Source organism: Peromyscus californicus, unplaced genomic scaffold (assembly GCF_007827085.1).
Source record: "Peromyscus californicus insignis strain IS unplaced genomic scaffold, ASM782708v3 Scaffold_7__1_contigs__length_154581171, whole genome shotgun sequence".
Taxonomy (NCBI): Eukaryota; Metazoa; Chordata; class Mammalia; order Rodentia; family Cricetidae; genus Peromyscus; species Peromyscus californicus.
This window is the reverse complement of record NW_026294595.1, coordinates 79848892-79875657: the sequence shown is the minus strand read 5'-3', so window position 1 is coordinate 79875657 and position 26766 is coordinate 79848892. Positions and strand designations below refer to the sequence as shown.

Below are 26766 nucleotides of genomic sequence, written 5' to 3'. Positions count from 1 at the left end.
TTTTTTAAACAGATTTATTTTTAAGTGTGTGTGTGTGTGTGTGTGTGTGTGTGTGTGTGTGTGTGTGTGGTGGTATGTGCTTATATATGTGAGGTGCCCACAGACTTCAGAAGAGGAAGTCAGCATCAGATCTTCTGGAGCTAGAGTTACAGGCCGTTGTGAGGTAGGGGTGCTGGATCCAAACTCAGATCGTATGCAAGAACAACACTCTCTCTTAACAATTGAGCCATCTCCACCCCAAGATTTTTTTTTAAGTTGAGAAACTATTTTTTAATGTGTTTTGCTTGTGTGTGTGTGTGTGTGTATGTATGTATGTATGTATGTATGTATGTATGTATGTATGTATATGTGCCATATGTGTGCATGGTGCCCATGGAAGCAGAGGAGGGTGTCAGAAACCCTGCTTACATGGAATTACAAATGGTTATGAGCAGCCATATGCTTGATGGGAACTGAACCTTGGTCCTCTGCAAGAACAGCAAGTGTTCTTAACCACTTAGCTGTCTCTCCGGCTAAATTTTATACGGAGAAATATTATAGTTAGAGTGAAATATTTATCTTAACTGAGAGTAAAGAGTTTTTGGGCCTTACAAGTGAGAGAAGTAATGCTCTAGAAGAAGTCCATGTACTCTGCTTAGAGTCGCAGCAGTTGTAGACTCAAGACTGAGACTTGGGGGCTCCTGACTGCAGTCCTGGGTTTTTATCTTCCCCAACCATGGAAAGATGATATTGCCAAGGCTTAAGTAAAAGGAACTTTAAAGAGAATGCTGTTTTCTAGTTTCCAGTGGCTAAAATCTTTAACACAAAGAGAGCAAAATGACGTAATTTCTTAGGACAAAATCATTCATTAATTGCTTAAAAAAACTTACCACTTATGTGTAAGTTCTAGCTTGTTTATCTAGGATTTAACACATTTCACGGGACTTTTGATTAGTTGATTTTTAAACTTGGAATGTGTTTTATTCCTTAAGCATTAGGATGGGCTACCAAAGGATGGCTTAGCAGGTAAAGATGCTTGCTGCACAATCCTGGCGACCTGAATTCAATCCCAGAACCTATTTAAAGGCATAGGGAAGTTGTAGAGAACCAACTCCACAGATCTGATGCTGACTTCCTCGTCTGAACTTGAACTCTGTGGGCACCTCACATATATAAGCACGTACCACCACGTAACACACACACACACTTAAAAATAAATCTTTTTTAAAAATCTGTACAAAAATAAACACTAAATCCACTGAATTAACTTGGTATTTGTACCCTAAAATGTCCATCACACTTACAAGCCAAACATTCTACAAAACTTTGTTTTTAGCTACTCATAGTCTGAGACTTAAAAATAAAGCCCTATAGCTTAAGAATGATTATTTATTACAAAATTGAAAAATAATTAAGAATCTTTGCAACAAATGTTTTTATTGGTTTTTTGGTTTTGTTGTCCTTTGACTTCCACATAAGTACATACCTCCTACATCACAATAATAGTCAATTAATTAATGAAACTTAGTGTTCTTAGTTAACACTAATTGGATTAAAACTTTAGGGAAAGATTATATTTAAACCAGGTACAGAGCAGCACTTAAATAATGGTTTTGGTTTCGAGGAGAAAGTCAATTTTTTAAGTTTAAATAATAGCAACTAAAGAAAGACGATAGTTTCTCATTCAAGGCTTGACTCACTTTATCGTAAGGCTGGGTTGCTCCCATTCATTATTGTGTAGTGTAGGTAGACTTTTCTTTCCTGCAAGCCAGTCCCAAATAACTGACACAAAGACTTAATATTAATTGTAAATGCTCAGTCAATAGCTCAAGCTTGTTACTAGCTAACTTTTACATTTAAATTAAACTATATTTCTTATCTACCATCTGGCACATGGCTCTTGGCTTGTTACTTTATTTTCTACACATCCTGCTTCCTCTGCATCTGGCTAGACTCTGCCCTTCTTCCTTCCATCATTCTTTCTGCCCCGAAAATCCTAGCTATTGGCCAATCAGCTTTTTATTAAACCAATTCAAGTGACAGATTTTTACAGTGTACAAAAGGATTATTCCACAGCAGTGTGGAATGAGGATAGAAGACTGGGACACATCTCTTTGTTCATTCTCTTTTCTAGGCCTCAGCTAGAAGTATTTAGTAGTATTTAGAGTTGGGGGTTGGGTAAAGATCTTAGGAAAGGCTATGTGGAACCTTAAGTATACATTTTTTTCTAAACTGATCCAAATACAGGAATTAGAAACAGTATCTGTATTCTGAAGATTTTTTTTCACTCTAGAGTTAAGAAAATATAAATTGGCCATTGTTTAAAACTACTAGGAGTGGTACTTTTTCCATAGTGTCTCTTTCCCAGCCACTGGTTGTCAAAAACACATTGAAATGTACTATGAACAGAAGCTTCTTACATTCTGTGAGAAGTGCATAGCCACAGAAGTAGTTACTGATACTCTGGGTGAAGAGTGGAAGGGTTATGTGGTCTGGATCAGTGGTGGGAATGACAAACAAGGTTTCCCATAAAGCAAGGTGTTTGGACCCATGGCAAAATGTGCCTGCTGTTGAGTAAAGGGCATTTTTGTTACAGACCCAAGGAGGACTGGAGAGGGGAAGCGCACGTCTATTTGAGAATACATTGTAGATGCCAATCTGATTGTTCTCAACTTGATTATTATAAAAAAGAAGAGGATTTTCCTAGACTAACAGATACTACTGTGCCTTGTTGGTTAGGACCTAAAAGAGCTAGCAGAATCTGAAAGTTTTTTAATCTCTCTAAAGAAAATTATGTCCTCCAATAATGTCAGAAAGCCCTTAAATAAAGATGATAAGAAACCCAGGACCAAAGCACCCAAGATTCAGTGTCTTGTTACTCCACGTGACCTGCAGCACAAATGCAAGTGTATAGCTCTGAAGAAAAACAATATACTAAGGAAAAGAAGGATGCTTCAGGATATACTAAACTTTTGGCCAAGACAATGAAGGTAGCCTGTAGCTAGAGAGTTTCTCTCTGGGTCTGCCAAGCCCTCCCAGTCCCGCGTACTCAGACGCTTATATTAATTAAAACTGTTTGGCCATTAGCTCAGGCCTACCACTGACTAGCTCTTACATTTAAACTAACCAATAATTCTTATTTAGATGTTTAGCCATGTGGCTTGGTACCTTTTCCTAGTTCTGCCTTCACATCTTGCTTCTCATGGCGGCGGTGGCTGGCAGCATCTCCTGACTCAGCCTTCCTGTTCCCAGAATTAAGTACTGTAGATGATTGATTGATAAATAAAGTGCTGACTGGACAGTAGCCAGACAGGAAGTATAGGCGTATAGGCGGGACAAGGAGAGAGGAGAATTCTGGGAAGTGGACGGCTGAGACAGAGAGACGCTGTCAGCCACCACAATGAGAAGCAGATGTTAAGATGCTGGTAAGCCATGAGCCACTTGGCAACTTATAGATTAATGGAATTGGGTTAATTTAAGTTACAAGAACAGTTAGCAAGAAGCCTACCATGGCCATACAGTTTATAAGTAATATAAGTCTCTGTGTGTTTACTTGGTTGGGTCTGAGTGGCTGCGAGGCTGGTGGGTGAGAAAGATTTGTCCTGACCATGGGCCAGGCAGGACCAGGAAAACTCTTAACAATAGCAGCCAAAGAAAAACACCAGGAACAGATTGCCAAGAGATGTAAGCTGTCCTCTCTCAGAGCTTCTGCTTCTGAATCCAGTCAAAAATTAAGTCTCTTAAGAGTAACAAATAATCATACCTTGAAGGAAAAAAAAAACTCTACGAGGATTGGTGCACAGTAAACTAAGTAGTTCACTACTGTGATCCCATCAACAGAGAGGCTGAGGCAAGAGGCCGGAAGTTCAATACGAGCCAGGGATACAGTAGTGAGATGCTGTCTCAACAAAAACAACTTCAAGGAATACACACTGTTAGCTCATTACAATGTTTAGCCTTCTGAAATTTATTTTAAAACTATACAAATATATACAGTTATTGGTAGCTGTGGGCTGCCTCAGCTACCACCAGGGTAATGCAAGAAAATCCACGAATGCAGTAGGGGGTTAGGAAAAATTCTTATCTATCTGAGGGCTAGACTTTTTCTATCTGAGGGGTAAATAATAAAGGAACACACATGCTTTCTGATGATAACTTTCTCTTTTACTTCAACTTAAGAAATCCTCTCTCTGAAAATATCTGTTTCCACAGTTACGTCTCTTTATATACAGGTACATTTTCCACACACACTTACACAGCCCCCTCTTCTCTGAAAATCTCTCTTGCTCTCTCCTGCCTAGCTATTCATGTTCTCTCCTCAGCTCCTTCTGCACTCACACACTAAAACTGTAACACACATACACTCACCCACTGCCCAGCTCCTTCCCCAGTTCCTTCACGTGGCTTTTCTTTCATGGCAGCAGCTCTTTCACCCAGCTCTACACAACTGTCTCTCTCCACTCCACTGCTGCTGCCCCACAGCCAAACTCTGGACAATTATAAGTTACATTTTCAGGACCCTACCCATTCTCACAATACAAGGTAAGTCATACGGTTTCTCTTAGGCTAGTAATGTCACATTGACCCATGCATGTAGCGCTAAGTTGGTGAGGGATCCCAGACAGTAAACAGTTGACTGAACCTTGAACAGTCAGGTGCGCAGAAAGAGAACTACTGCGAGGAGCTATGTCTCAGTGTAAACAGCCTGGCCTTGGTTTAGCAGTAAACAACACCTGGGAATTAGTCTCTGTGTATTTTCTGCAGGGGCAGTTTAATCTGTTTTGAGTTTGTTCCGAAGTCCAAAATTAGCTGTCTGTGTAAAAGGCTATCTTTGTGACTGAGAATCCTGTCAGTCTGAGTAATGTAAAATATCCTAGTATAGTTTCTATGCATTAAAATTATACAGCCTAAACAGAAATCGTCTTCCAGAACATCCACAGCTATAAGTGTGCCCAAAGATGGACTATATTCTTGAGATGAACACACACGCACTGGGAAAGCACCCATAGCAGTTCTTAGGGAAGAAATTACAGACAGAAAACCACCAGTTTCCGTGGACAGTGACCCCATGGTCTTTCCAGGTGGGGCTCCCCACCAGGTGGATCAACCTGTTAAACACTAGTTGTCACTGCTATCCATTCCCACGGCCCTCTGCACAGAGTAAGTGTTTTGTGATGGGCCTTGTCTTAGGGTTTATTTCTGTGATAACATAAGATGACCGAAAACAACTTGGGGAGAAAAGGTTTTATTTCAGTTTGTATGTCTCAGTCACATTCCATCTTGAAGTCAGGGCAGGAACCTGGAGTCAGAAACTGAAGCAGAAACTGTCGAGGAACTCTGCTTACTGGCTTGCTCCACATGGCTTGCTCAGCGTGTTTTTTTTATACAAATCAGGACCACCTGCCCACATTAATCAAGAAAATGCCCTAAAGATTTACCCATGGGCAATCTGATAGGCATTTTCTCAACTGAGGTTCTTCTTCCCAAGTAACTCTAGCTTGTGTCAAGTTGACAAAAAACTGGCAAAGAATAGAACTCAGAGCCTTGCACACATACGAGGCAAATTCATTGCTTCTGAGTGATATCCCCAGCCCCTAATCCAAGTATTTTTTTGTTGAATACTTGCCCAATACACATACATTCCTAGTTTGGAATACCAAGTGCTGTTATTCCAAACTAGGAATGTATGTGTATTGGCAAGTATTCTGCCACTGAGCTATTTTATATCCCCAGCTCTGTGTATACTTTAAAATGATTATGCAATATATAGAGATGGGCCAGGCACAGGAGGCTGACATAGGTGCAGGAAGGCAGATCTATCATGGACTGTCTTCTTACTGATACATTGCACAGAAACAGTTCCCACTGATCACTGGATGATCACAGGCTGTACATCTGGTAGTACTGTGCAGTACTGTGCATTTTCCTCATCCCATAAGTAACCACATTCCTCTTTGCTGCTGCTTGTTCTGTCCTAGCCCCAGTCCCTGACAAGCACAGCAATCCTTGTTTCCCCATGGATTTGCTTACTTGGGAAATTTCATGCAAATGGAATCGCATTTGGCCGCATCTCTTTTGGTTTTGGTTTCTGCTTAGTATTTTCTGTGTTCATCCTTTTGTGTCTGAACAGTATACCATTATATGGCTGTCTCACATTTTGTTTATATTCATTTCCAGTTATTGGACTTAAAGTTTGTTTCTACTTTTTGTTTGTTAGGAAAATGCTATCAACATTTATGTGGTGGTTTTGTGTGAATCTTTCATGTCTCCAGGAGTGGAATTGCTGGGCCATAGAGTGAAAGAAGCACGAGGTTTTAATTGATCTTCTTAATTTTGTGAACTGTTGTCAACTAAAAGCTAACTTTATACCACATGGAATCTTTGTGCTTTCAAATAGTTACCAAAAACAAAACTGCAGGCCAGGTGTCCCAGTGCACACCTTTAATCCCAAGATTTAGGAGGCAGAGATTGGCTGTATAGTGAGGCCCTTGTCTTTCTTACTCTACAAGCAGAGCCAGGTGGATCTTTGTGAATTCAAGGCCAGCCTTTTCTACATGGTGAGTTCCAGGACAGCCAGGGCTACACAGAAACCATCTTGAAAAACCAGTGCACACACACATACACACTCATACACACAGCTGGGCATGGTGGCCCGTACCTTTAATCCTAGCACTTGGGAGGCACAGGCAGGGGGATCTCTGTGCATTAGAGGCCAGCCTGTTCTACATAGAGAGCTCCAGGACTACTTGGAGAGACCCACTCTCAAACTCCCATCTCCCCCAAGAAAGAAAAGAAAGTAATTTGAGATAATTTGTTTAAACACACACATGCACAAAGCAAAACAAAAACAACAAATATCCTATTAATAAATGTTTGGAAGGTGTTTTTCAACAGTATTTTTTGTATTGCTTTCTGTAACTTATTTTTTCTTTTATTATTTTTTTTTTTTGGTTTTTCGAGACAGGGTTTCTCTGTGTAGCTTTGTGCCTTTCCTGGTACTCGCTTTGGAGACCAGGCTGGCCTCGAACTCACAGAGATCCGCCTGCCTCTGCCTCCTGAGTGCTGGGATTAAAGGCGTGCGCCACCACCGCCCAGCCTATTTTTTTTTTTTTTTTTTTTTTTTTTTTTTTGGTTTTTCGAGACAGGGTTTCTCTGTGTAGCTTTGCGCCTTTCCTGGGACTCACGTGGTAGCCCAGGCTGGCCTCGAACTCACAGAGATCCGCCTGGCTCTGCCTCCCGAGTGCTGGGATTAAAGGCGTGTGCCACCACCACCCGGCTGTAACTTATTTTTTAAGTTCATTTTTATTTTGAGGGTTTTTTTTTCTTCTATGTATGTGTATATATGTACCTCGTGTGTGCCTACTGCAAAAGTGCCAGGTTATTAATGTATAGATATAAGCTGACGCTCTGGCTTAATGTTTGAATTTTAGGTCCCTAACATTTAGCAAGATGCCTGGCAACTGAGTAGATGCTTAGTCAGTGTTCTGAAACTGAGCATAAAATTTTAATTACTTGTAAGTGTCTACAGTGTATCAAATACAATCCTTTGTGCTAATGATAAAGCAGTGAATAAGCAAAGACCTTATCCTTGTGGAGTTGATGTGTTTATTAACTATCTAATAAGCCAACCAGGAAATGTGTACTATGATGAATGTTTCTAGTCTTGTTGGGAAATAAAAGAGGGTTGGGGAATGAAAAGAAAGAGGATGGAGAATATGCCCCTTGCCCTAGCTACTTGGGAGACTAAGACCGTAGAATCGTGAGTTTGAAGTTAATTTAGGCTGTGTAGGAAGGAGGAGATGTATCTCCAAAAGTCAAGGACTAGGAATGTAGCTTAGTGCTGTCATGTGCTTGCCTGGTGTGTACAAGCCCTGGATTCAATCTAATGTTTGTGTGTGTGTGTGTGTGTGTGTGTGTGTGTGTGTGTGTGTGTGTGTGTGAGTGAATCGCAGCTATGACTTTATATCCTGTTCAAAAATTAACTCCAAGTGGAATCTGAAATCCAGATGTTTTGAACATTGCATAATCTTCACACACTTGCAGATGTTAGTGTTTGGATTTTAGATTATAGATTTTTAGCTTCTAGAAGACTATGCAGATATTTCAGAATCAAACTCTGAGGTATTTTGTTAACTTTATAACCTAGAATCACCTGGGAAAAGTCTCCAAGAGGGAGCGTGGGTGGGTGGGTGGGTGCTCTTTATTATGTTAATTGAAGTTGAAAGACCCAGCACCACTCGCTGGGTCTGGGTCCTGTACATTAAGGAGAAAGCTAGCTGAGCAGTGAGTATGCACACTTGCGGTCTCTGTCTCTGCTCTTGATTGTGGATGTGACGAGCTGCTCCAAGTTCCTGCTGCCTTGACTTTCCCTGCAGTGATGGAATTGTGAGCTAAAGTAGACTCTTTCTCTTCTAAGTTACAGGGTATTTTGTTACAGCAATGAAGAAATTAAGAGTATCTTTGCACTTTTTCTTTCCTGCTGGGAGTTGAATGGAGAGTGTCGCACATGTTAAATTCACTACCTGCTACACCCCCAGTTCCTGTTGTTAGAGACTGATGAGCTATTCAGCTTGTACTCTGAAAGAATATTTCCAGAAGGATACTCTTATTCTCTCTTTTTTTTAAATTTATTTATTATGTACACAGAAGAGGGCGCCAGATCTCATTACAGATGGTTGTGAGCCACCATGTGGGTGCTGGGAATTGAACTCAGGACCTCTGGAAGAGCAGTCAGTGTTCTTAACCTCTGAGCCATCTCTCCAGCCTCCACTCTTATTCTCTTATTTCCAGAAGAATACTCAAGGGGGAAAAATTCTTTGAGACATTGGGTTAAACAAAGGTTTTTATTGTAATTTTAGCCAAATGACAATGTATTTAAAAATTAAAATTTGATTAAATTTAGTACTAGTTTTTTGAAGATGTTTTTAGAAAATGAAAGCTATGGGTTGGGAGAAAATATTTGTATCTGCCCAAGGAGCTGATTTGTTTCTTTCCCTTTTTTTGGGGGGGGGGGAGGGGGTTTGGTTTTTTCGAGACAGGGCTTTACCGTGTAGCTCTGACGGTCCTGGAACTCTCTCTGTAGACCAGGCTGGCCTCAAACTCATAGATTCACAAATAAAATTGCTAGAGGTTTCTTCATGCCAGATGAGGAAAATGTTCAGCATTGTTAATTATTAAATGTAATGAGAGACCACTGCAAATCAACTAGAATTACTAAAAAAGTATGTGTGTGGCGTTGAGGCCCAAACTCAGGCCTTTGTGCTTGCTGGAGGCAAGAGCTTTGTTCCTGAAGCCTAAGTCAACAAACTGGTAACTCAGCAGTTCTCCCTTAATTTGTAGTTTTGCTTTCTCAAGTATATGCTTATACAAGTGAGTATTATCTGGCCATAAAGAATGAAAGCATGTCATTTGTAGTAAAAGAGATGGAGGTGGAGTTACACATTAAATGAAAAAAGCTGGACTAGGTGGTGCATGCCCTTAATCCTAGCACTCAGGCAGAGTCAAAGGATCTCTGTGAGTTCAAGACGAGCCAGGGGGCTACACAGTGAGACCCTAAAAGGACTATCGGGAAAGAGAAAACAAAGACCAACAAAAGAGGGTAAGGTGGGTATGGATGAGATTGAAGTCCATTACATAGCTGAGCATGCTGGTGCACACCGTGAATCTCAGCACTTGGGAGCAGAGGCATGTAGATTCATTTTTCTTTGGGCCGCAGGCTCACAGAAGACAACACTGAGACTTATTATTAATTGTAAAGGCACAGCCTATAGCTTAGGATTGCTTCTAAATAGTTCTTATAACTTAAACTAACCCATTTATATTAATCTATGATCTATTACATGGCGTTACCTCTCTTCCATCTTGCACCTCTTGTTTCCTTTCCGTGTCTTCTGGCATCTCCACCTTTCTCCTTCCCAGAGTCCTCTCTGTCTCCAGAAGTCCTGCCTAACCTCTTCCTGCCTAGCTGTTGGCCATTCAGCTCTTTATTAAACCAATCAGAAGGCGCCTTGGCAAAGACACATCTTCACGGTATAAACAAATATTCCACAACAGAAGCAGGTAGATTTCTGTGACTTTGAGGCTAGCCTGGTCTACATAGAGAGTTCCACTCCAGTCAGAACTATATAGCAAGATATTGTCTCAAAAGGAAGAAAGGATGGAAGGAAGAAAAAGGTACTTTATACACTAGAAAACCATCACAAAGCCCATTATTTTGTATATTTAATATAGTCTAATATAATTTAAAAATAGGAGCAGTTTATTTCTGAAAAAATTCTACTTAGAATTTTCTTTTCTTTTTTTTTTGGTTTTTCGAGACAGGGTTTCTCTGTGTAGCTTTGCGCCTTTCCTGGAGCTCGCTTTGGAGACCAGGCTGGCCTCGAACTCACAGAGATCCTCCTGCTGGGATTAAAGGCGTGCGCCACCACCGCCTGGCGTACTTAGAATTTTCAAACCAAGATTTACTGTGGATAAGCGGAACCGAAGAACATGAAACTGCAAAACAACCCAAATAAAATTGGGCAAAAAATTTGTATTTTGTTTTCATTGTTGAGACAAGATCTCACTTTAGCCTTTGCTGGCCTAAAACTTACAAAGACCCTCCTTCTGCCTCCCAGTCCTGGGGTTAAAGGTGTGCACCACCATGCCTGGCCTGGGCAGAAGACTTGGGTAAAACTTTGCTTTTTGTATTCTCTGGATATTAATTCTCTGCCAGGTGAGGATCTCCCACTCCAAAGGCTGTCTCTTAGCCCTGGTTGATGTTTCCTTTGGTGTGTAGGAAGGAACCTTTTAGTTTTATGGAATCCCATTTGTTTAATTCTTACTTCCTGAGCTACTGGAGACCCATTCAGAAAGTCTTTGTCTGTGCCTGTCGCCAGATTATATAAAAAGTCAAATAATTAAATACTCCACACTAGGGACTGGAGAGATAGCTCACAGGTTGAGTACTTACTGTTTTTGCAGAGGACAGGGTGTTCCCAGCACTGACATGACAGCTCATCAGCTGTCCAGTTCTAGGGGATCCCCACTCTCTTCTGGCTTCCTAAAGCTCCTATATGCACATCATAAACATACATTCACACAGACATAGACACATACACATAAAACTAACAAATTAAAACTACATAGTAAGAGGTAACTCAATCTAATGGACCAGTGAGTTAAACATTTCTGTTTAATATCCTTAGCCATAAGAAAGCACATATCAAAACCACACTGAGATTGCATCTTACCCCAGGTTATCAACAAGAAAATAAAACAGATGCAGAGGTTGGGAGAAGGGGGAAAAAACCTTTATATACAATCTGTACGAATATGATTTACTTAGTCCACATGCTGCAGAAATCGTTATTTAGAAAACCAAAACTAAGATACAAATCACCCTGCTATACTACTCCTGGGTAATATACTCTAAGGCGTCAAAGTTAGCGTAGAGCAGAGATCCCTGCAGTGCTGGGTATCTTGTTTAGACTATCAGTATTCACATTAGCCAGGTTATGATATTGGTTTAGGGTGTCCATCAGTGGATGAATGGATAAGGAAAATGTGGTATAAGTACATCTATACATGTACAATAATGTCATTGAGAAACCATTGTTTTATACAGTATTTCCACCAATTAAACTAAGTATATTCAGAAAAGTATAAGACATGATATAGGACTATTTTCTTTCTCTCTCTCTCTCTCTCTCTCTCTCTCTCTCTCTCTCTCTCTCTCTTTTGAGATGGGGGTAGCCTACGCTTGCTGTCCTGGGACTCACAGAGATCTGCCTGCCTCTGCCTCCCGAGTTCTGGGACTAAAGGTGTGCATCACTACCTCCCTGGGGGACTATTTTCAAAGAGGAAGGTAAACTAGGCTGGAGACAGGGATGGAAGATGGGAATCTGAAATATGAATCTGTCTAACCAATATACTAATTTAAAAAGTTACTGGTTTTGGCACTGTCTATGTAATGATTCAGTTGCATTGTTCTTATTAGACTGGCATATTAATTTATCAAACTTAGTGAACCTGCTCTTTAAAATGGGTATATTCCAGTATCTAAACTAGAAGAAACTTAACGCATGTACTCCCATCCCTACCTGTGAAGTTTATTTCTGTCTTATGCTTTTGGTTTTTGCTAGTTCTTTGTGTTTTTTGGCTAAAGCAACTTGCAACTGCTCGTTGCTCTCCTGTAAATATTTTGATTATCTCATTTGGAGTGTGTGTGTAAAATTATTTTACATTATATATTGTACTTTGTATTATTTATTATATTTTATAACATGTATTGTATTATGTATTTTAATACTATCCTCTCTCATTTAAGCTATGAAGATGGACGTCCCTCACAATCAGAACCAGATATCCTTCAAAGACAGACATTTGCAGCTTCTCATCAGCTTCCTGGTTATGGCACCACTCCTCAAGCAACTGGTAATAGTTCTTTTGTTAAGTATATTATGATTCTGGGTATATTGAGTGAATAAGAAGAAAAATCAACTTTCACATTTTGGTTTATAAATATAATATATAAGATATCTATGGCGTGAGACTGTTAAAATGAAAATGAGGTAAAGCTTGGCTTTAATGCTAATAAACAGATACATTTTTCTTTCTTGCATCTTTGGAGGATTAATATATACCTAACCACAGTCAGGCCTAGTGATGCACGCCTTTAATCCCAGCACTTGGGAGGCAGAGGCAGGTGTATCTCTGAGTTCAAGGCCAGCCTGGTCTACAGAGCCAGGTCCAGAATAGGCACCAAAAGTACATGAAGAAGCTCTGTGTGTATATGGGGGGGAGGCAAAAAAAAAAAGAATGCTGTCCTGAAATATACAGTCTCTTGACATTTTCTTATTAGTTAATGGTCAATTTTTCATAACAGTTATATGTCTTTTGTTGTTGGACAGTTCATGAGAAGTCAGTACTTGAAGAGCAAGAGATTTCTTCAGTGAATATAATTTGGTTTAATAAAAAAGAAAGAAAGAAAGAGGGCTGGAGAGATGGCTCAGAGGTTAAGAGCACCAACTGCTCTTCCAGAGGTCCTGAGTTCAATTCCCAGCACCCACATGGTGGCTTGATCTGGCGCCCTCTTCTGTGTATATAATAAATAAATAAAAAAAAAAAAAGAAAGAAAGAAAGAAAGAAAAAGAAAACTTTGCAGTGTTAACAACATCTCTTAGTTTTTATTATGTTAGGTATAGGCAATTTAGTGTTTTAATTTTAATGTTTTGTACATTTTACTTCATTATTTTGTGTTAGGAATTTAGGGTAAATTAACTGCCAGAGAGTTCTGTACACTTTTACTGGCTTCCATTTTCATATGGCATTTGTCCAATTCCCTATGTGTAAACTCACCTATTTTATAACTGCTACTTCTTTCGGAACTTAGATTTTGCTTTAAGAAAGCAATCTAAGGGGCTGGAGAGATGGCTCAGTGGTTAAGAGCACTGACTGCTCTTCCAGAGGACCCGGGTTCAATGCCCAGCACCCACATGGCAGCTCACAACTGTCCAGTTCCAGGGGACCCGGCACCCTCACACAGACATACACGCAGCCAAAACACCAATGCACATAAAATAAAAATGAATAAATTTTTTTAAAAAGAAAGCTAAAAGCCAGGCAGTGCTGGTGCTTGCCTTTGATCCCAGCACTAGGGAGGCAGAGACATGCAGATCTCTGTGAGTTAGAGGTCAGCCTGGTCTACAGAGCTAGTTCCAGGACAAACAGGCTACACAGAGAAACCCTGTCTTGAAACAAACAAACAGAAACAAAAAAAGAAAGCTAATTTTAAATGTAATTTTTTTTTTTTTTTTTTTTTTTTTTTTTTTTTGGTTTTTTCGAGACAGGGTTTCTCTGTGTAGCTTTGCGCCTTTCCTGGAACTCACTTGGTAGCCCAGGCTGGCCTCGAACTCACAGAGATCCGCCTGGCTCTGCCTCCCGAGTGCTGGGATTAAAGGCGTGAGCCACCACCGCCCGGCCTTAAATGTAATTTTAAAAGTTTATATACAGATCCAATTTGTAAGGCCTTTTACTAGCCTATAGATGTTTTGATGGGCTAAGAGTTGTCTGTCAGTACTATGTCAACATTTATTTAGATATCTGTGCTACAATTACATGAAGATTTCTGTATGTTCTCTTCATAGGCATGCATTCCTCAGCAACAACTGAGCTGTTTGTTACGGGACCCCTGCCCACTGCTGGGACACTTCCACCCCCTGTGCTGTCCGCTTATCAGCACCCTGCCACCTTTAGCAATAGAAACTTTGTGACCACTTCACCTTTGGTGCTTCAGGATTCATCTTTTAACACTACATCAAATGGAATTTTAAACCCTCATGATCCTTTGCTACAAATTAAGACTTCCCAGGGAACTGTTCCAACTGCTTTGGCATTTGAGCGCCTGGGCAGTTCTGCATTAAGTAATAGCATACCACCTCAGTCTTCAACATATCGTTCAGCTCAAGAGTCAGCACCCCACCTTTTACAACCTCAATTTAGTTTGTTGCCTTCAACACTTGGGGGAGCCCAGCAAACCTCTCAAGCCTACAGTTCAGCTCTTTTTACTAGTTCTGCTGCTTCCATTGAAAGAGCCCTTCTTCGAGAATGTAGTGTTATTAAACACCACCAGCGGCCTTCAAGTACCCAGTCTATTCAGGCACAACTGACTGGTTCACAGCATCCCTTACATAGTTATCTATCAAGTGCAAGTATTGGTAATTTTCAGGAAACATCCAGGCAGTCATCTTTATCCTGTAGCTCAATTCGAGATTCTACTCAGGTGAGCAATGGAGCATTGCAACAGAAGACCCCTCAGGTCTCAGCAGAACTTGCTCAGTCTTATTCATCTGTAATTCCATCATCAGGGTATCTTCCTTCTGCTACAAAAGTAGATGGCTGTTCTACAAAACAACCACTAACATCAACTACAATTCTGAAGCCTCAAAGTGTGATTCCTCCTGTGCAAACACTAAACTATTCTAAACCTTTACATAACCAGAGTTCTGTAATATCAGGTCAAGCACAAATTTATTCTACAGCACAGCTACCCAGCCTTTTATCAGTCAGTCAGTCCCAAAATTATGGTTTAGTACAGCCACATAATGTGCCATCTATTGTTCATTCACATGTTTATAGGTCCAGCAGGGTTGAGAAATTGCCATCCTTATACAAAACATTGACTTTTTCTGGGTCATCTCAGCCTGTAACCTCTGAAAATGAGACACTTAGTTATTCGTCCAATCAGCAAGAAGTATTATCTTTAGTTACAAATGAGAATTACCCTGCTCAGACAGGAGACCTGTCATCAGTAGGTCACTCTCAGGGTCTGTCACCAGTTAGCCAAACACAGGTCAGTTATTCATCTCAATCACAAGTTTTATCAGTTGTTAGCCCTTCAGAAAGCTATGCGTCGGGACAGTCTCTGACATTAACAGCCCCTTCTCTTTCTTATTCTTCTGCCTCTCGGGGCCAGAGCTTGCCAGATTCTAGCCCAACACCAAATTATATTTCTATGCATTCATCCCCAAACACTCACACCCAAGGATCTTCACCACCTCAGCCCCAAAAGTTTTTGCCTGCTGTGCAGTCATCTTTTGCATCCTCTACTCGTGGTCAGGCAATACAGAATAGCATACCTTCCCCTGATCCAAAGTCTTATGCTGAGAGAAACCTTGACTCAAATGTGTATACATCCTCAAAGCAAGATGATGATTTTCCAGTGCAAAAGTTACAGGCATTGCAGTCACAGGCATCTCTTGAGTCAAGCCAAAGGCTACCTGATGGAGAAGGAAATGCTCAAGAGTCAGTTTATAAGACATCAAAGTCAGATGACCGATATTCTCAGAGGATAACCAGAAACAACTCCCACCTTGAAGACCAAGTGGTTGGAGTTGCTCTCCAGGGCTCAAAACAAGAAGAAAACATGGTTGGTTCAGTGACACAACTTAGCCAGCAAACTGGCCAGCCCAATAATGCAATAAACCCTGATCTTAAGAAGGCAACTAATTTAATGCAAGCTCCACAGATAAGGTTGAACACTAAAGACCTCAACCAGCAGCATTCTCTCATCCATAAGATGCATGAAGCCAAGGTTCAGGAACAGCATGATCAAATAATTAGTGCCTCATCTCAGATACAGATTCCAAATCATGCTTTAGGGCATAGTCATCAGGCTCTTCCTAATACACCAGTCCTTTTAGATTCTGCCTGTGATTTACAGATTCTTCAGCAGGCTGGGATTCTGCAGGCAAGCCTGGGACAAGCAAAGCCATCTTTACAAGTACAACGTGTCCAGAGTCCTCAACAAGTAGTTCATCCTTTCCTTCAGATGGATGGTCATATCATCCAGAGCAATGGTGAGCATCCCCAGGAGCAGCTCCATCCTCAAAATTCTGATATTATGAAACTAGACCTCCCTGAACCTTCAAAACCTTTGCAGCAGCTAACAACGAAGGGCCCTTTCAATGAAACCAATCCACATGATTCAAAGAATCAGTTTGTTTCTCTTGGATCAATATGCTTCCCAGAGGCAATGCTTCTCAGTGATGAAAGAAATATTTTATCAAATGTAGATGACATCTTGGCAGCTACAGCAGCAGCTTGTGGGGTTACACCCTCTGACTTTTCCAAGTCAACTTCAAATGAAACCATGCAGGCTGTTGAAGGTGGTGATTCTAAATCTCATTTTCAGCAGTCATTAGATGTCAGGCATGTGAATTCAGACTTCATAACAGCTACAGTAGGAAAGCCACAGAATATTAATGACATTTCCTTAAATGGAAATCAGGTTACTGTAAACCTTTCATCAGTACCCACCCTTCAGTCAAAAACAATCCTTGATCAACATCATGTGGAAGCATCTGGTCAAAATATACCAACTAAAGCACCTTCAGCCATGGTTGGACCAGGTCATGAAGTTCAGGAGCAAAGTTCTGACCCATTTAAGAAACAGTTGGTTATAAATCATGAATCTAAAGAAGATAGTGAAATTGCTGTTGACAGTGCATTGAGTAATAACAGAAATCACGAGTTTGTTTCTACTAGCCAGAGCGTAAGCGGAGAGAGTGCAGCATCAGAGAGTGACTTCACCCTAGTGGGTGAGGACAGCGCCATGTCGGTGAGCCAGAGAAGGAGCACACTTACCCTGCTGGCCATGGCGCAATCTGGGGATGCAGCCAGTGGCAAGACTGAAGAGGAGAAGCAAGATGCGACATATTTTAACCTTCCCAAGACAAAAGCTAAAGGAAAAGGACAAGGTAAAGAGGAAGAGGACAGTAGTCAGAAACAGCTGAAAAAGTCTGCCCAAGGCAAGCGCCAGAACCCCAGGGGTACAGACATGTATTTACCGTATACTCCCCCTTCCTCAGAAAGCTGTGATGAAGGTTACCAACATCAAGAAAAGATGAGGCAGAAGATCAAGGAAGTAGAGGAGAAGCAGCCAGAGGTCAAAACAGGATTTATTGCTTCTTTTTTAGACTTCCTGAAGTGTGGGCCCAAGCAACAGTTTTCCACTCTTGCTGTTCGAATGCCTAATAAGACCAGACGATCAGGAACCCAAGTCACCCGGAACATCTATCCCCCACCACTTGCAAAGATGTCACCTGCAACACCTGTGCCATTAGCATTGGAGACTGGAGGGGTCAGTCCATCAGAAAAAGTTGACAATGAACTTAAAAATGTTGAACAATTGCCTTCCTTTTCTTCTGATGAGGAAGATCCTGGCATGTGTGGCCATGATATCTATAAGAACATCTCTGCCCCCTTAACTGCGCTGGATGCTACTTCTGATAAAACAAAGAAAACAGGTAATGTTTTAAACAGATTCACACCTATCACATCCTACCATTAGCGTTTTAGCTATGGCATACATTTAAAACCTTTCTAGTTGTATGCAGCTCTGAAAAAAAAAAAAGAAGATATCTTGAGGCTTTGCTTTTTGACATTTCCTTACATAGAGGGTTTTGGTTATTCCACAAATAGCACCTTACACAGCCTGCTATCTGCACTTCTCTAAGTGGAGACATCTTAAGGCAGTTTTGGAATAGGAAGCATTGTGTTACAGGTCCTCTTGCATAAACCTAGCATATTTTCTTAATATTTCAGTTTTACTCAAAGATTAACTTTTTTTTTTTTTTTTTAAAGACATGAGTTTTTTTTTTTTTTTTAAAGATTTATTTATTTATTATGTATACAGAAGAGGGCGCCAGATCTCATTACAGATGGTTGTGAGCCACCATGTGGTTGCTGGGACTTGAACTCAGGACCTCTGGAGGAGCCGTCGGTGCTCTTAACCTCTGAGCCATCTCTCCAGCCCCTTTTTTTTTTTTTTTTTTTTTTTTGGTTTTTCGAGACAGGGTTTCTCTGTGTAGCTTTGCACCTTTCCTGGAACTCACTTGGTAGCCCAGGCTGGCCTCGAACTCACAGAGATCTGCCTGGCTCTGCCTCCCGAGTGCTGGGATTAAAGGCCTGCGCCACCACCACCCGGCCAAGATTAACATTTTAATATTAGATGTAGTTATATACAAAATGCATATTAATCTAGTCAAAAAGAGAACTTGGATTCTGTGCTGGCTTCTCACTATATTCCTATATCCTGGTATAGACACCTCACTTCCTTTCTATTAACATAAGAAAGGTTTTGAGAAGCACTACCTTCAATAAACAGTTGACAGGTAAGTACACTTTTTCTTTCTTTCTTTCTTTTGAAATAAGGTCTCATTCTCAGTGCTGAGATTAAAGGCTTGAGCAACCAGTACAGCCACAGTTTACTATTTTAAAGAACAGGTTAAAGAAAAAATATTACAGCAATTTATATAACCAGCACCTCTATGCCAGAAACAAGGGTTGGGAGGTGGCTCAGCAGTTGAGAGCACATAATACTGCTTTCTCAGAGGACCTGAGTTTGAATCTCCTAGTACCCATGTTGGGACTATCACAGCCCCCTGTGACTTCAGCTCCAGGGGCCACCTGATGTTTCTTTGGGCGCCTGCTCTCTTCTACCCGGTTATACACATGCCCATTATTAAAAATAATAAGTAGAGAAAGAGAGATGCACATAGGTGGTATAACAGAGTAAGTGAACTACTGAAGCCCATGTGTCTAGTGACTAGTAACAGGCCAGCATGTGAACCTAGGTTGCACTGATTTTAGTGGAGTTTTAATTTGCACTTCCTTGATAGCTAAGGATTTTGAACATTTTTTTTCATATATGGACAGTCATATATACTATTCAGAACTATATCAGTTAATTGTTTCATTTATTGCTTGAATTTTTAATTTAACTTTTACTGTTTAAATAGTTCTTGTAGGATGCTGGGACTCTGTTGTTTTTATGTCAGCCTAGGGGCCCGCACCTGAATCTACTGATATTTTAATTACCATCTGTGCCCCTCGCCCTGGTCAGCACTCTGCTGCTCAAACCTGGGCCTGGTGGGACTGGCTAGGCTGTGGCCTGCAAATGTAGGTTTTAACTAAGTCTCTGTCATTCTATTTACCAATAAAGACTCAGGAGTCAGATTTTTGGGATGAAAACCTGCTAGATCAGAGAAGCCAAGAAGCAACTAGATGACCGTCCACATCGTCTCTCCACAAACCAAAAAAGACCGAGAATCTCGAAGTCCTTCCCTACTCCTTCTTGTAGGTCTATCTGTCCATATTCCTGGCTTCTTCGTCCTCTCTGGCTAATTTCTGTCAACTAGTCGCTGGATCCACCCCTGATCCAAGGTTAATTTTATTAACACAGTCTTGGAGTTTCACAGTGAGATCAAATACCTCTCAACAGAGTTCAGTGCTTAAGATAATTGGCTGCTCTTCCATGTGGTAACTGATAACCATCTGTAACTCCATTCCCAGGGGATCTGATGCCTTCTTTTGACCTCCGTGAGTACCAGGCATGCACGTGGTACACAAACATATGCAGAAAAACACCCATAAACAAAGATACGATAAATTTTTTAAAATGATAATTGAAGTTATTTATATGCTCTACATATGAATCCCTCCAGGGATTATAGAGATGAATAACTGGTATAGTCCTGTTCTTTTTTGTTTGGTTTTCCAAGACAGAGTTTCTCTGTGTTTGTATCCTTGGCTGTTCTGGAATTCATTCTGTAGACCAGACTGGCTTCAAACTCAAAGAGATCCGCCTGCCTCTGCCTCCCAGTGCTGGGATTAAAGGCATGTGCCACCACCACCCAGCTTTTTTTTTTTTTTTTAAATCTTACTTGTATGAGTGTTTTGTCTTAATGTATATATGTGCATCCATACCATGTATATGCCTGATGCACATAAAAGCCGGAAGAGGGCATTGGATCTTCTGAAGCTGGAGTTAGAGTTGTGAGCCACCTGATGTGGGTACTGGAAATAGTTCCTCTGGAAGAGCATCCAGTGCTCTTAATGCTGAGTCATCTTTCCGGCCCTTTTCTCTCATTTTTTTAGTTGTCTCTTCACTCTTACAGATGTTTTCCTTTTTTGTCCAGAAACTTCTTAATTCTGCGCAGTCCTATTTGTCATTTCTTCCCATTTTTTCCTGTATTATTGGACTCCTAATTCAAGTCTTAACCTGTTCCTCCCTCCCTTCCCCCACTCCCCCTTTGTTTGTTTGTTTGTTTGTTTTATTTATTTATTTATAACCCATACGTTGTTCTGCCTGCATGTATGCCTGCACACCAGAAGGGGGCACCAGATCTCATTATAGGTGGTTGTGAGCCACCATGTGGTTTCTGGGAATTGAACTCAGGACCTCTGCAAGAGCAGCCAGTGCTCTTAACCGCTGAGCCATTTTGCCCTCCCTCTTTCTTTCTTTGTAATTACATTCACTTTGCATGTGCATGTTGGGAGGGGTACTCACATCCGTGTTGTACATGTGGAAGTCAGAGGACAATTGGTAGGTGTTGGTTTTCTCCTCTACCTTATGGAACCCAAGGATTTAACTCAGGTTTGTCAGGCTTGGCAAGAGACTTTACCTGTTAAGCCATCTCACCTTCCTTTGGTATTACATTCTCCTTTTTGGTTCTTAACTTTAGTACTTCATTATTATTGTATGTTCTGTCTGCTGAATGATATTTAAGCTTTTACATTTCTTTATACCATACTCTGGCCATATCCCATTAATTGTATTTATAATAATTTGTTTTTAATGGTTTGGTATTTCAGTTCTTTTTTAAAAATTTTATGTGTATGAGTGTTTTGCTTTTATGTTTGTATATTTGTATACTACTTGCATGTCTGGTGCCCACAGAACCATCTTTCCAGCTCTGGTGATTGCTTTGAAGAGCTGTGAATAATGGTCAAACATTGTTTGTCTATTAAATAGTACTTTATTATTTAGAAAAGTAATTCATAGCCCTGTTTTCTCTAGTTTAAGTTTTCAAATGTCTACATTAAAATGTTACTTAAAAAATTTCTTGCCCAGTGATGGTGATGGCACATGCCCTTAATCCCAGCACTCGGGGAGGCAGAGGCATGTGGATCTCTGTGAGTTCGAGGCTAGCCTGGTCTACAGAACAAATTCCAAGACAGGACTCCACCGAGAAACTCTATCTTGGGGTGGGGGGGGGGGGGGGCGGTAAAAAAAAGTAAAAAAAAGAAATTCTTTTTTGAGACAAGGTCTCACCATGTAGCCCTGCCTGACTGGAACTCACTGTGAAGACCAGCTGGCCTCAAACTCACACAGATCCACCTGTCTATGTCTCCCAAGTACTGAGATTGAAGATAAACACCACAATACCCTTCAGAATTTTATGAATTTTGTAAGTGGCTTGGTAAATAATTCCATGAGTACAAAGTGGAAGCATATTATTTGGTATTATTACTCAAATACATCTTCTAAAAAAATTTTCGAAAGAAGCTAGATGTAGTGGGGCACACCTTTAATCCCAGAACTCGGGAAGCAGAGGCAGGTAGATCTCTGAATTTGAGGCCAGCCTGATCTACATAATGAGTTCCAGGACAGTCAGGGCTATCTAGTGAGACGCATACCCCTTGAAAAAAAATAAAAGTAAATAAATACAGTAAAAAATTTCTAGAGAAAGAAAATAAACATGTATTCTTCAAGGAAAACATTCTACCTAGAATTTCTCAGGGGGAAAAAATAAGGTAGCGCAATGGGTAAAGGCAATTACCAGGAAGTCTGACAATTTGAGTTTGATCCTCGAATCCATGTAAATGTAGAAGAGAACTAACTCTTCCAAACAAGCCCTGTAGCATGCATGCACACACAGACGACATACAGTAAACAAAAGTAAAAAAACTCTACATGCTTCAGGAATTATGAAAATGATGGATGGGTAGCTGAAACAGGTGTATAAAAATATTTCTAATTTTTAAGGTTGGGTTATATATTTATAAGATGGCATATTCTCGTTCTCTTTATTTATTATTTATTTACATACTTACCTTTGTAGTACTGAAGATAGAACCCAAAGTCTACCAGAACCCAAGGTCTACCACATGCTAGGCAAGTTCTCTACCAGTAACCTATATCCTCGGTGGGAATTTAGTTGATATATTTTGAAGTTGTGTGATTAGGGGCATGTTTTTTTTTCTTTTGATATTATAATTAACATCTTTTCTCCATTTTTATTATAGCTGATAATTTTTCTCAAATATGCTTATATCCTTTGGCCATTTTTCAAAATGGCTTGTTTTGTGTGTGTGTGTGTGCTTGTGCTTGTGCTTATGCTTGTGCTTGTGTATGTGTTTGTATGTAGGTAAAGGTGTGTGTGTAGGTGCCCATAGAGGTCAGAAGCATGTCAAAGCCTTTGGAGCTGGAGTTACAGGGTTTGTGGGGCACCCAATGGGAGGTATTGGTCTCTCTGATAGCGTAAAATGCCCTTAACCACTAAACTGTCTCTCCAGCTCCATTTGCCCATTTTAAAAGTTGAACATTTGTCTTTTTATTATAGAACTTTAAGTGTTCTACATATATTCTGGATACACATCTCTAATCAGTAAATATCTGATTTTAAATACTTCATTTTCATCTACTTGGCTGGGGACAGCAATTACAACATAAGTTTTACATATTTAATGAAATCCACCTTGTTTTTCTTTGGTCCCATATGTACTTGGTGGTATGCTAAAATGATAACCTAACTTAGACCATAAGGATTGGTCTAAGGATTGACATTTTTTTCTTCAAATAATTGCATAATTTTAGCTTTTGCATTTTGATATGTGATCTGTTTTTATTTAATTTTGTATACGACACAAGGTAAAGGTTCACTTCACTCTTTCATAGGTGGCTACCTGTGAAAGATACCATTTGTTGAAAAGATTCATCTTTTGCCCATTAATGCTATGTCCTAGACCTTGCTCTGTAGACCAGTCTGGCCTTGAACTCATAGAGATTCACCTGACTCTGCCTCCCGAGTGCTGGGATTAAAGGCGTGGGCCACTACCACCCGGCGTGAATTACATTTCTAAGATAAATATTACTTCGTCATAATAGTATGCTTTTACTTATGTATTTATTTGCTTTTTGTTTATTTAATTTATTTATTTTTGTACTATGGATTGATACCATGGCTTGTGCCTGTTGGAATAGACTCTACCACTGAGCTACAACAACTAGCTTTTGTTTAACTCTTTACATCTCAATGTGGTCACTGGATTTTATTAAAGACTTTTGTTTATGTCATTAGGGATATGTAGTTTTCTCATTATTATTTTTATTATGTTGTCTGGTTTTGTTATTAGAAAAACACTGTATTGCTGGGCACGATGGCTCATGCTTTTAGTCCCAGTACTCTGGAGGCAGAAGCAGGTGGATCTCTGAGTAGCCATCCTAGGCTACATAGTGAGACTGCCCTCATAAAGTGAGTGGGGGAGTATTTTCTTATTTTTGGAGTTAGTATTAATTAGTATTGGTCCCTTCACTGTAGAATTTAGCAGTTTCTGAGGCCTGTGCTTTTTCTTTATAGGATGGTTTTTTATTTTTGTTTATTTGACTAATTAAATAGTTTGTTTATATTTTTATTCTTCCTGAGTTCTTTTTAATAGTTTGTGTCTTTTTAGGAGTTTGTCTGTTTCACCTATTTTGAAGTATTTGTTTGGTTGTTGTTGTTATATGTGTGTGGGGGTAGGGTTTGGCTGCGTGTAAGTCTGTATGTACACCATGTTTATACCAGGTACCCATGGAGGCAATAGAGGGTGTCAGATCTCCTGGAACTGGAATTAGAGACAGTTATGAGGTGCTGTGTAGATGCTGGAAGTCTACGAAGGGTCCTCTGGAAAGTAGCCAGTGCTCTTAACCTCTGGGCCAACTCTCCAACCTGTTTTTTTTTCTTTTCCATATCCAATTACCTTTCTTCTAGGAGTTCTTAAAGCTTTGGTTATCTGATCCTTTCTTAGTTCCTATCACTTTTGTGTGTCTCTGCCTTCTGAAATTATTTTTGTTGTGTTTAGAGCAGTTTGAGGAGAGGATAGGTAGGTCATAGCTTCAGGTTTGCAATGCAGTCTTCTAGTCCTGATTCAGTTTGTACATCTTTGATTCTTAGATTAACAACTGGTCTTTCATTTCTTCCTGTGGAATTGTTTCCAAGCAATTGATTACAAAAATAACTTACACTAAGGTTTTGGACCTTGCTCAAAACATAGAACTGTTTAAATGTTTGTCATTTAAATGTTTGCATTATTTAATTTCAGAAGCTCTACCTATGTCAACTCCTGGTGCATCTGCTGAGACAGCTGGTGCTGCTCCTACTTCCTCCTCTGCTGGTGCAGTTAAACAAGACCTTCATTTGACCTCATCTGCTACAAACGCCCTGGAAAATGCAAACTCCATAGAACCCCCCAAAGCTATCCAACTTGATAGTCTTCCTGCAGACCAGTTTGCTAAAGGACAGGCTACAGTTGCCATAGAAGGTTTTACAGACGAGGAAAATATAGAAAGTGGAGGAGAAGGCCAATACAAAGAACGCGATGAATTTGTGGTAAAGATAGAAGACATAGAGACATTTAAGGTCAGTGAACGTTCCCATGTTTAAAGGACCTAATTTAGTTGGAATGCTTGTGTTTTCATGATGATTTCAATGGCACACTTATCATGCATGTTACAAAACATTAAAAATGCTATGAGTATCCTGTTACTGTGTTTTATAAGATGGGACTGGATGTCAGATTTACAATTTAATTAATTAATTAACTTAGCCTCTTACTCTGTAGCCCAGGTTGACACTGTGACAGGGGCTATCACACCCAGATGATGTTTGCTTTTTGGAATGGGAATCTGATGCACTACAGGCTTGTCATGAACATACCTCAAAGCTGAGGATGACCTTGAACTTCTGATCCTCTAGACTCCACTTCTGAAATAATTGTGACTGCAGACATGTACCACCTTACACAGTTTTGTGCAGTCCTTAGGACTGAGTCAGAGCTTTGTGTATGCTAGGCATATACACTAAGCTACAGCTCAAGTCCAAAATTATAGCAGTTTTGTTAAATTTTTTCAATATTTCCAACTGAATATATTACTAGGGAGTATAAGAAAATGTTTATATAATTTAAAGAAAATAACAGAACTATCATAAACATGAAATTGGATTTAATTTCATAATTTTTGTTTTGTTTTTTGACACAGGGCTTCTCTGTGTACACTGGCTGTCCTGAACTTGCTCTGTAGAGCAGGCTGGCCTCGAACTCACACGCCTAACACTTATCACTACTTACCACCTAACAAAAAGTCTTTGGGGAGAAAAAAACCCAGCAACCCCTTTCCTCTAAGTTAATTAATTTAGCACTATTTTCAGGAAAAGGATTTTTTAATCACTATCACTGAAAGCAGTTTTCTTGCCACAGTCACTCACTGTTCTTCCCTCTGCTTCCCAAATGCTGGGATTAAAGGCATGCACCACCACTGCCCAGTTTATAACTAAATTGTAGTGCCATGAGTAGAACGGTACAATTCGTAGAGAACTATCTAAGTCATACTTCTTTTATTAGTTTGTTTGTTTTGTTTTTTGTTTTTTTGTGTGTGTGTGTGTGTGTGTGTGTGTTTTGTTTTTCGAGACAGGGTTTCTATGTGTAGCTTCGCGCCTCTCCTGGAACTCACTCTGTAGCCCAGGCTGGCCTCGAACTCACAGAGATCCGCCTGGCTCTGCCTCCCGAGTGCTGGGATTAAAGGCGTGCGCCACCACCGCCCAGTTTATTAGTTTGTTTTTGAGATAGGCCTTGTTAAAAGTTAGCTTGTGGGCTGGAGAGATGGCTTAGCGGTTAGTAGCACTGACTGCTCTTCTAGAGGACCTGGGTTCAAGTCCCAGAACCTACATAACAGCTTACAACTGTCTGTAAGTCCAGTTCCAGAGAACCCAAAACCCATGACAGAATACTGATTCGAATAAAGTTAAATGAATTAATTAAAAAAATAGTCAGCCTGATACTTGCTATATATAGTCCAGGATAGCCTTGAACTACTGGCAGTTCTCTTGACTGAGCCTTCCAAGTGTTGGGATAACAAGTAAAAGCCACCATGCCTAGCTAGCCATACTTAAAATATTTTTGGAGTTTTGTTTCTTTGCTTTTGCTGGTATTGTTTTTAAATTGGGATGGAAAGCAAAGGAATTAGAACTAGGAAGAGTATAACTTTAAACCTGTCTATGACCCTACTATTCACAGTTAACTCCCAGTACAACTGTATTGTATTGTTTTGGCTATTAGAAAACTGCACAAAGGCTGGAGAGATGGCTCCAGAGTGGTTAAGAGCACTGACTGCTCTTCGAGAGGTTCTGAGCTCAATTCCCAGCACCCACATGGTGACTTACAACCATCTGTAATGAGATCTGGTGCCCTCCTCTGTATACATAA

General features: G+C 40.2%; 1 protein-coding gene across 2 annotated transcripts in view; it reads left to right on the top strand.

Moving 5' to 3' along the window:
* The window catches only part of Qser1 (glutamine and serine rich 1), a 65021-nt gene that overhangs the window by 16993 nt on the left and 21262 nt on the right, over window positions 1-26766 (top strand). For both annotated transcript variants that reach the window (XM_052723601.1, XM_052723602.1), the window contains exons 2-4: window positions 12287-12393; window positions 14106-17765; window positions 24607-24923. In XM_052723601.1, the coding sequence (XP_052579561.1) occupies window positions 12287-12393; window positions 14106-17765; window positions 24607-24923 (4084 nt within the window). The remainder of the gene's footprint in view (window positions 1-12286; window positions 12394-14105; window positions 17766-24606; window positions 24924-26766) is intronic.